General features: G+C 41.1%; 1 protein-coding gene across 1 annotated transcript; it reads left to right on the top strand.

Annotated features, from left to right (window-relative positions):
- Positions 1-71: 71 nt before the first annotated feature.
- Positions 72-3,751, top strand: mrpl22 (mitochondrial ribosomal protein L22). The gene is made up of 7 exons (XM_034683751.1): positions 72-178; positions 274-316; positions 553-688; positions 790-855; positions 2,546-2,623; positions 2,824-2,893; positions 3,452-3,751. The coding sequence occupies exons 1-7, from the start codon at positions 154-156 to the stop codon at positions 3,658-3,660; spliced, it is 627 nt and encodes a 208-aa protein (XP_034539642.1). The 5' UTR covers positions 72-153; the 3' UTR covers positions 3,661-3,751.
- Positions 3,752-11,444: the final 7,693 nt, after the last annotated feature.

Raw genomic sequence — 11,444 nt, 5'->3', positions numbered from 1 at the left:
TAAAATTACAATTTAGACAACAGAAAGTTTACGTCCCATATTTAAACCACACAAGATACTCTATTGGTTAAATTGACATGTGAGAAACTTTTTCTTTAAACACTGTAAACATTGTAATCGTAAAGTGAACACTGAGTGTCGTAAAAATGCAACATGGCGACCGCAATGACAGGACGTGGTAGGAGAAATGATCTCACTTAGTCCAGAAATCTCTTTTAATATGACAGATATTTGTTGAATCACGATGCGTAACTGTCTTATGTTTGATTTCAGGTATGGCTTTAATTAGGAATATTCACGGGGTTTTATATTCAAGGTAAGAACATTAAATTGAAGCTTCCCTGCTCACGCTATCTCTGCAGAAGGGCAAATTATGTTGACTGGTTTAGCTTACTTAATGCTGTAAGCAAGCTGAGTCGGTTCGGTGTCTATTTTCGTATAACATAAAAAACAGTTTACAGACAGTTTGGCATGTGCAATGTGGGTAGTGTGCAATAAGCGTGCATTGTTAGTGACATGATGTAGATCAATAATCCCTAAATGTCCCTCCAGGTTACAGGTCCTAGGTGGTGGCCCCCAGCAGCTCTCATGTCTCCACACCAGCAGCTCTCTGGACTCAAAGAACTGGGAGAGGAGAAACCTGAAGGTGTATCCACCTCAGCTACCAGATGAGCCCCGCAGACCAGCAGTGAGTCTTCTGCCTGTTTGTGATGTCACAGAGAGGTCATTTAAACATTTCCAAGACATTTATTTTATTGCCTTTTCCTGAATAAACATTTGTTTCTCCAGGAAATTCACCACAGCAGGAGGCAGATCAAATACAGCAAAGACAAGATGTGGTACCTGGCTAAAATGGTGAGACCTACTCTTCAGTGTTTTATCCACAAGTAGCTGAATGATGTAAAGTAGTAATAATACATGGATTGTTGAACATTTCTTAACTCTTAAAAAAATAAAGTACTCATTGGTAAATTTATAGTCAGGGAAAATTAAATCATATTTGGCCAATCTGGGAATACATTCCATACCAAAAAATGTCTTCACCAATGTGTTCATAAAGATCTCTAATAACACATATTAAAAGATTTAAACTCAACTCCTGTAGCAGAATCCATGACAGCTACTTGAAGTTTGGGTACCTGGAACCTTCTAGGTAAAAAACTGAAAATGTTCAATTCTGCCGTCAGCAGCTTGTCAGGGGTCAAACCATGGGTTATTTGGGATTCTGAATTTATTGCAAACATTTATTTTGCACAAAAAGCACTCCTTGGTGGAATAACGGCCACGCTCACTTTTATACATCCATTCAAAAGTAGCTTTATTTGTGTATTTCAATATCTCAAATACCAGTTACAAAAAAATACTGTCAAAAAACAACACAGACAAATATCTCAAGAGTCTTGGTCTTCTCCAGACTGTACATCATCATGGAAAGGGTTTTAGCATGCACTGCCTGTACAACTTTTGCATGCTGAGATACTCTTCAGAACATTCTCCTTGCAGCTGCACTGCCTGTTGCTGCAGTCCCCATCACAAATACAGCTTGTGAATTGGATGAGCTCCTTGGGAGAGCCACTAGATCTAGTGTTGGAACTGGCTCATAACTGTAAAAACCTTCCATTCACCTGTTGTCTCTGGGGTTGGATTTTGCTACAGGAGTTGAGATTAAATATAATAAGGAATTTATTCCCAGATTTTCATGATTTTCCCGAACTATTAGGTTAATTCTTTTGAAAACAAATGCCAGCAATTATGGTTAGCTGCTGGGAGAAACTATCTTATCTCTACTTCCGTAACATCACTGGAACCTCCACGTGTAGACAGCCTGCTGTTGTGGACGTGCCAGCTGCTACAACTACTACTATCCTTCTCACCACTATCATCTCTCTCTCTGTTTCAGTCTCAGTCTCAGTCTCTGTCTCTGTCTCTGTCTGTCTGTCTCTGTCTCTCTGTCTCTCTGTCTCTCTCTGTCTGTCTCTGTCTGTCTCTGTCTGTCTCTGTCTGTCTCTCTCTGTCTCTCTGTCTGTCTGTCTGTCTGTCTGTCACTCTCTCTCTCTCTCTCTCTCTCTCTCTCTCTCTCTCTCTCTGCTCATGGTGGATTAAGATGAGATCAGACTGAGTCCTGTCTGTAAGGTGGGACTGGATCTTATCCTGTCTTGATGTTGGGTCTTTGTTAATAGTATAACATAGAGTACAGTCTAGACCTGCTCTGTTTGGAAAGAGTCTTCAGATACATTTTTTTGTGATTTGGCACTACATAAATAAAGATTGATTGATTGATTCTACAGTTGCACCCCTGAGAATAATATGGATATGATCTCTTCCTAATAAAAAAAACAAAGTACCTTAAATAGACTCTGGGCATTTCAAGATATGTGTAGTGTATTTTTCATGATCTGCTGAATTTACCTTACAATCTAATTGGATACTTCATATTTTCATACATTTAAATTAGATCTGCTAACACTCTCCTCTTGGCAAAACAAACCCTGCTGGTTCTAAGTTTTTTAATTTTCTATATCATCCTTTTTTTTCTCTCTCACAGATCCGAGGGATGAGCGTCGATCAGGCTATTGCACAACTGGAGTTTAACGACAAAAAGGGGGCGAAGATCATGAAAGAGGTTTGTAGCTGTTGTTTAACGTGTGTGTGTGTGTGTTTGATTATTGTAGACACAGCAGTCCAAAACAGAGCATCTCTCATTCTCTCAGCATTATTTTTCACTGAGGTTGTTGCGTAGTCGTCATTAATTCGGACATTTCCCCCATCACATCTTCTCGAAGCCTTTTTATGGAATTCACAGCTTCTTGTTTGTTTGTTCAGGTTCTTCTGGAAGCTCAGGAGATGGCGGTCAGAAATCACAACGTAGAGTACAAATCCAACCTGTATGTAGGTAAGTGTCGGCACTACTGATAGGTTTACATCAATATTGTGCGAATTATTGACCCCACATGACCTCCTGATGTCCCAGTAATAAAAACAATGAAGTATCACAGGATGGTAGCATTGTCCAGTTTTTGACACTTTTGTCTCCAAACAACAAAATAACAGCAGAATTGAAGGCTTCAAAGTTGTGGTCCTCGTCTCTTTCACTTGTTCAAATGTGCAATTTATATTTTTATGCTCAGAGGTGGAGTTTGTCATCACAAGCAGTCCGCCATGACACCAACAGAAAGATGATAAACATTATACGGTGGAGATGACCTTTAACAGGAAGAGACCGATGATAAAATCTATCTAAAGCTGCAGAATTCTTTTTAGTTCGGATGCCGCATACTAATCTTTGTACGCTTGCAGATGTTATTTCAGATAAGCTTTCGCTCTGCACAACCAGTTTTCATTTAAAGGTACCTCAACAAATGAAATGAGTTAACCTGTAGCCTTATCTTTTCTCCTTTTCTCTACTCTCCCCTCTTTAATCACTCCATCCTGTCCTGACCTCGTCCTCCAGCTGAGTCGTACTCCGGCAAAGGGATGTACCTGAAGCGGATCCGTTACCATGGCCGCGGCATGTTTGGCATCATGGACAGAGTTTACTGTAACTTCTTCGTAAAGCTGGTGGAGGGGTCGCCTCCTAAAAAAGAGGAGAGCACAAGCTTTGACCAGGCCAAAGAGTACGTCCAGAACCTCAAGAACAGAACCATTATTCATGGCCTGTAGATTGTCTGATCGGAGAGTACTTCACGTCTTTTCACCGTATGTCTTTGTGTGTTTGTCATTGACATTTGTAAATAAACAAATGAGATAATGAGCACCGAGTCTTTCATGGTACTTGCAGGATCTTGCAACACAACCCTAATTGTTGATTTTAGCTGAAGTCCCACCTCTGGAAAGGCAAAGAGCCAATCATAGTTTACGATTGGATGGCTGATCAGATGTTAAGAGGAGCCAAGGCCAACCCTGGTCACAACCTGGATCTAGTGTTTGAGATTCTGGGGTCGGATGAGTTTGGGGTGGAATTGTTTTAAAAAAGTGAATGTCCCCCAATGATTTGCAAAACTATGCCATTGACCTGAGACTGTATTTGTGAGCTTCATAATGGCTAAATTCCACCAGATCTGTGTCCAGTCCGTCTCAGATCCTTCACGGCACCGGATCTGATCGGTTTCTGTTCTAGTCAATCTGTTAACTTCCACTGGATCCGCTCCGTTGCATTCCGGCTTCTTCTCTGACCGGCAGGTCTTATCCCTCATATATGCAAGACTTCTATTTTTGCTGTTGCGGAGCACGACGCATCAATCTCAACAGAGCAGATGGAGCGGGACAGGAAGTCAAACACCAAAACTAAATGAAAGCATCCAGTTAATTTGCAGAATATAACACTGTTATCACTAGATCGTATTTCACTTAATGACAAAATGTCATTTAGAGCGGAGCCAGGCCTGGAGTCAACAGGTCAGAGATTTCCGGAGGACCATAACAAAACATGGATGAGGAGAGGAGGAGGAGAATCCTTGATTCAGTGATTGCCACGAGAAAGCCTCGGTCACATGACCCCAGCTGTCCGGCGGTCCTGCTCTGTGCTGCATTCTTAAAATGCAACCGGTGGGTGATGACGAACAAGAGAGCATGGAGCCGAGCTGCAACAGATTGGAAACGGACCAAACACAGATCTTGTGGAAGTCCCATGTAAGAACAGTTCAAGGAAGCCCTGAGGGGAAAACGTAGGAGACCATTGCTAGTGATAGGCATTTATTATGTAATTCATATACAGCAAGGGATGAAGTGTTCCTCCCTCCAAAATAAAACTTATATGTATTTAAAAAAGCCCAATACCCCCTCTGAAACGAGATGACACATCTTTATCCCCATAAATACATTTCTTCAATACTGTCTGTATTATTGTTTCAATACTTTTTAATTTTTTCTCATGTGCATTTCAAGACTGCACTTAAGAAAAAAGCTAAAACTACCCCGTCACAGACTCTGCATATTGTCTCTGGTTGCTTTTTGGTGTTTACATTTTTTTACTGTACATTAATTTAAAAAAATGACCAACTTCAGTGCAGACAGTCAGTTCCACATGAAGAGAGCCTAAAAAGATAACAGGAAACATTTCATAGTTTCTTTTATGTTTCACTTAAAACCAAAGTTTCACTCTGAGCAGCTGGATGAACTGTGCCAAACTCAAACTACTGCAATGAATGACCTCCACTCTGTACAGTACAATGTCTCTAATACGACTGCTACACCACATCACCTCCCAGGCACAGGCGAGGAAAAACTTCCCACTGCACCTCAGTGTTTTTGTGCCACCCAGCCACACCAAAATAGAGCCTTAAGTGCGTGTTTGTCACACTGTCACCGCCTCACTGTGATGGCTCTGGTAGTTGTGTTAGTGTGACAGCAGTCGCCACAACTCCTCCCCTAAGTACAAAGCTGTCAGCTTCACTGTTCTTCATCCCTTCACTTCGACCACAGCTCAGAGCGAGAGTGGCCTGCAGTCATCCTCAGAGCTGCTTCAGTGCCTTTAAAAACACAGAAAACGTTCAGCTGGAAGTGAGTGACACCGCTGGCAGGCTCACAGGCTGCTGGAAGAGGAAGAACTTTTCTTTATGAGCTTAAAATAAGATTCTGTTGAGGGCTGCAGACTTGATCAAAGCAGTTTTTGTGTGGATGTTCAGATTTTTTTTCAGCATATGCATTATTAAAAAACAGGTTCTTCATTTAAAGGACTAAATCACAGCGAGAAGTTGAGTCAAGCTTCCTTTAATACTGGTCCTGCAATGTCACAAAGGTGGTGAATGATACCAAAGGGCACCTAGCTTCCGAGTTCTTTGAATACTAGATGTTGTCCACCTATATTGGTTGATTATATTTAAAGAAAAATACAAGAAGGAATGGCTTCAAATATTACATTTCCATCTGTGGATGGGTCAATTAATAACAAGTAGAGATGAAAGCTTTGTTAAGGAATGTTTCCTTTCGTTTCTGTGTCGAAGCACCGGTGAGTAGCTCTTTTGTTGGTCATGAAACAGACAGGAATTAATAATGATGCTTCTGCTGAGGAACAAGACCAGCAGCGATGAGACTGATTATTCTAAACAGTTATGTTTCAGGCCTTCATACCTGTCAGGGGGTACAGGTGCTAGTTTTTGAAAATAATCCAAACAAATTCACTGTGAAGTTTATGTGAGACATTTAAAATAAAGAGAGATGAAAGGGTTTTTTTTTTGTCATAAAAAGCACAACTTAGGACAAGATCACAAATCAAATCAAGTCAGGGCAAGGTTTATTAATATGTCACATTTAACTACAGTTGATCAAAGAGCTGTTCAAGATGGAACGCAATATTGAATAAAAGAACAAATATGAGTATGATGAACAATAAATTACACATGAAATAAAAACAAATAAAATGCCAAGCTTAACTGGAATCAAAATCCAAGAAGGTGGATGTTAAATCTTTCAAGGGAATGAGTAGCTGTCCTCCTGCTGTGGACATTCCAGCTGTCCTCCAGCTGATAAGGTAGTGCTGGACTCCAGCTACTACTACTACTACTACTACTACTACTGCTAGTCTCATCACTATCACCTCTCTCTCTCTCTCTCAAATTCAAATTCAAATTCAAATTTGCTTTATTGGCATGAACAACGAGATATTATTGCCAAAGCACATAAATTCATACAGTACATTATATATATTCACAACACATTACACTCACCATATATACATTAATCACACACCATATTCATTACATATTATATTCATCACATACATATCAACCATATATTACATATTTTATATGCATTAATGAACGATGGTGTCACCTATACAGCATATCTCAATGTCCTCACCCGATTCGGCGCGCTCACAAAACCTCCACCCAAAATCAAACCCCATGGGATGGTGCGTCCCTCAGGCTGTGACAGGCAGACACATATTTAGCAGCCAGAGGAGCTGCTGACCCTTCCCCCAGGAGAACTGACAGTTTCTCTTCTGGGGTTAATGTTGGGAAGTTTGGTACCATGTTAGTAATGTCCCTGTAGTGGGAATCTCTTAGAGAAGAGAACTTGCTGCAGTGGAGGAGGAAGTGCATCTCTGTCTCTATGTCCCCTGTAGAGCAGTGAGCACATAGACGCTCCTCTCTGGGCAGCCATGTCTGCCTGTATCTCCCTGTCTCTATAGCCAGCTGGTGGTCACTCAGCCTGTATTTGGTCAGGATACATCTTTGTTTTGTATCTCTGACACTGTACAGATATTCAGATAATTTATAATCACGGTTTAGGGTCAAATAACAATTCATTCTACTTTGGGTCTTTGTTTGGTTTCTCCAGTGATCTAAATACAGATCTTTGGAGTGCTTCATGATGAGTTTCATTTGGTTGTGTTTTGGATCAGTGCTGACTGGAGTCTGGCTGATTAGCTTCCTCACCAGCTGACTAAGGGGACAGTTTTCAGGGTTCAGCTCTTGGGTTTTTAGTGCTTTATATTGAAGTGAGTCTTTTGGGCTTAAATTTAGATGGGTCCAAAATTTGATTGCCCGTTTCTGAATGTTTAATAGTAATGGGAAACGTCCCAGCTCTGCTCGGCAGGCGTTATTTGGAGTTTTTCTTTGAACATTTAGGATTCTTCTACAGAATTCAGTATGGAGAGCTTCTATTGGGTGTTTGTCCCATGAGCCATGCTCCAGTCTACTGAGGGGGCCCCAGATCTCACTTCCATACAGAGCTATAGGTACAATCACACTATCGAATATTTTGGTCCAGATTCTAATTGGAATGTTAATCTTGAATAATTTGGTTTTTAATGCATAGATTGCCCTCTGTGCTTTTTCTTTAAGTGCATTTATTGCCATGTTAAAATGTCCTGATGCAGATATGTTCAGACCAAGGTAAGTATAATTCTTTGTGTGTTTAATTTGAGTGTTATTCAAAGTAAAAATATATTTATTTTCAAGACATCTGGGCTTTTTTTCTCTCTCTCTCTCTCTCTCTCTCTCTGTCTCTCTGTCTCTCTCTCTCTCTCTCTCTCTCTCTCTCTCTCTCTCTCTCTCTCTCTCTCTCTCTCTCTCTTATTCTCCTCTATCCCTCTTTCCAGACCCAACTCGGTCTCAGCAGATGTGTGTCTAACATGAGTCTGGTCCTGCTGGAGGTTTCTGCCTGTTAAAGGAAGTTTGTCCTTGCCGCTGTAACTAGCTAAATACTGCGAGGTGCTCTGCTCATGGTGGATTAGGATGAGATAATATTGAGTCCTGTCAGTAAGAGAGGACTGGATCTTATCTTGTCTTTGTCAATAATATAACATAGAGCACGGCCTAGACCTGCTATGTTTGTAAAAGCGTCTTGCGGTAACGTTTGTTGTGATTTGGCTCTATACAAATAAAGATTGATTGATTGATTGAATGAGTTTTTAAGGAACAGCCACCTCAAAGGCTAGGTCACCTCTGGTTTTGAGCCTGGATCTTGGACCATCTGGTGTGTTGATCTCAGGGATCTGACTGCAGTATATTGGTAAAACAGCTCAGGCAGATAGGATGGTATCAGCCCATTTAAAGTCTGAAAAATAGTCACAAAATCTTGAACTGGATCCTGAATCTGACAGGAAGACGAACAAGTATTGGTGTGATGTGATCCCGCTATCAGAAGACGAGAAGCCCTCTAAACCAGCTGCAGCAAACAGAGACAACTGATCTACACCAAGATGTGACAAGGTATCCAAACAAGAAGTATTAAGAGTGGAAGACTCTCTTAAAGTCTTTTGAAGGAAGTTCCGCCTGTGCTCTCCCCAAAAGTCTCTACAGGAAGAAGCTTGTCTGAATTAAAAGAGCTGTCAAAAATCACACCTACATTTTTTAAAAAGATTATTTTGGGGGGCTTCTTCTGCCTTTATTTTGAAAGGACAACAGCTTGAGAGAAACAGGAAATATGGAGAGGCAGAAGGGGGAATGACACCACCAAGTCATGCCAGGACCGGGAATCAATCATACAACCATTGTGCTGAGGACTGCAGTTTCTGTACACGGGGCGCCTGCTCTACCAACCGTCGCAATAACAGTAAGATCTTCTGACAGAAGGGGGACCGCAGTGTAGGGTGCTAAAGGGCCAAGAATACTATCAATGCCATCCAGGGGTTCAAGTCCTCCAAGTATAACAGTTTCAGTTTTCTCTTATTTAGCAGATGATGTTCTTGTTTGTCCACATGGAGGCTCCAACATGAACATTTCTCATGGAGGAGAGAAAAATCCTTTGAACAACAAAAGCAGCACAGAACCATAAATGATCAAAGTTTCACTTCACAACAATGTCAACTGTAATATTTGGACAAAACGTCTCGTTCTCTCTTGAATATTGTATCCTTTATCTGAGCAAAGATAAGTAAATTGCTTATTTAACTTGTTTGTTACTTTTCCAGTATGTGTGCTTTCACCTAGAACTCCTGCAGAATGAAATTATATTCGCCTAATATGTTTTCTCTCAAGTCTTCAGGTATTTATTATTTAGATCTTCTAAATGTCTCAGCCTCCTTCTCCTCATTATTGTCTGTTATTCTGCTAATAAATTGGATTCAGATGGAAATGAAACATCCTGAGAGGAACAAACAGCAGAGGAGGGATGAAAACACGTCCTCTGTGGGATTGTGTGTTGTCTAAAGGTCACATTGTTGGTGTGTTTTCAGGACTCACAGCTTTGGTCTCTGCTGCTCCTAATTGGCCTTTAGTTTCCTGTAGCAGATGTGTGTGATCCGGTTCATGCATCTGCCTGTCACCACGTCGCTCCAGAGCTCCCGTCAGCCCCCAGCAGCTTTCAGTGTATTTCCGAATAAAATGCCATCTTCTGGCCCCAATTTCAGCAGACAAGTGCCCCCAATCTCAGGTTGGAGGCCGGCTCGGTCCCACGGCACAAAGCAGCAGCAACTTCTGAAAAGAGCATAGGCTTCATCTTTTTCCTTTTCCTCCCTTCGACTGTCACTGCTACCGTCTGTGTTCACACCTAATGTCCTTCAAGTACAAACACAAACATGCAGGAAACATCGTGTAAAAAAATTAATCCCTTAATAAAAATAGTCGTAAGCACAGATTAACTGGATCCAAACAGATCATGATTGATACTCGTTCTGTTAAAGGCTGATATTGAAATTAATTGTTGAGACTTGTGAAACTGCATTACACCGTTGCTGTCAGAGTTGCTCATGAAGCCTTCAAAGACTGCAGACCCTAAGTGGATGATTAAATGTATACGCGTAGTCGGTTAACTGAGTGATGATGCATTCAGAAGCACCGTGAAGAGTGTACACATAACAAATGACTCTTTACCAAACCACCTTCCTCCTCTGTGACTGTAATCACACAGAGGCTACAAATCCACACGCAATTATACAACTTGTGAGTGTCTGCACCAATTAGTCGTCATTGTACAGATGACTGCCTCCGCCCTGCAGCTACGGACGCACAAACACGCACTGAGAGGTTTGTGCTCCATCTGGGCTTCCTGTCTCATACGAGCATGCGTCTGTGACTTGTGTTGTGAACACTGCTGATTGTACTCATGTGGGAATACAGAGCCATGTGTGTGTGTGTGTGTGTGTGTGTGTGGTTGTGTGTGTGGGTGTGTTTGTTTGCATGTTAACAACTCTGAATGAATGCATAGTTTAGCAGTCAGCTCTTTCCTTTTCATATTGATGACTTTTAATTTAACCACATTGAAGGTAAAGCTGAGACTCTTAGAGGGTCACACCTGCACTCCTACTAGCTTGTTTCACCCTGAGAAACATCAATCCGTTTCCTTCCTATGGTGTACGTAGAGCAGGGGCGTCAAACTCATTTCAGTTCAGGCCAGGGGCCACATACAGCCCAAGTTGATCTGAAGTGGGCCGGACCAGTAAAATCATAATATAATAACCTATAAATAATGACAAATCCAGATGTTTCCCTTTGTTTTAGTGCAAAAAAGTACAAGTACAGTCTGAAAATGTTCATATTTAAGGAACTATCTTTCTACAAAAACAGCTGTCGTATTTTTCACCATGATGAGTTTCATATTAGGCCGAATATTTGACTCTTTCAGCTCTTCAAGCCCTGAAACCTGCTGCAAACACACCAAACACACAGGTTACCCATTCACATGTCACAGAGTGTAATGTTTACTGCAAAAGAACAGATTATAATAATGAACAAGGTAAAGTTGACGATTATGGACCCCTCAGCTCCAGCATGAACAGTTTGCTTGCTGGACAGTGTTGTATGCAGGTGTGTAGTGCTAGTGTTAGTAGTTAGTGGATCATCTTATAGTGCTCTTTATGAATCTCAACCAGATTATGCAAACAGCAAGTAATCTATTTTCTCACTTTGAGAAAAAAAGTCCCTGGAAAAAGCGCTGTTCAGGTGCGCTCTGTCAGCACTATGATTTTATGAGACCCCCAGAGGACAAATCTGAAAGTATAGTTACTTCTATTGAAAAATTGCAGGTAATGTCTTCTCTGTAATTTTTTCACTTTGCAAAGT

This window comes from Notolabrus celidotus, chromosome 5, assembly GCF_009762535.1.
Source record: "Notolabrus celidotus isolate fNotCel1 chromosome 5, fNotCel1.pri, whole genome shotgun sequence".
Lineage (NCBI taxonomy): Eukaryota > Metazoa > Chordata > Actinopteri > Labriformes > Labridae > Notolabrus > Notolabrus celidotus.
The sequence above is the reverse complement of the archived record's forward strand: the minus strand, read 5'-3'. Positions and strand labels throughout refer to the sequence as shown.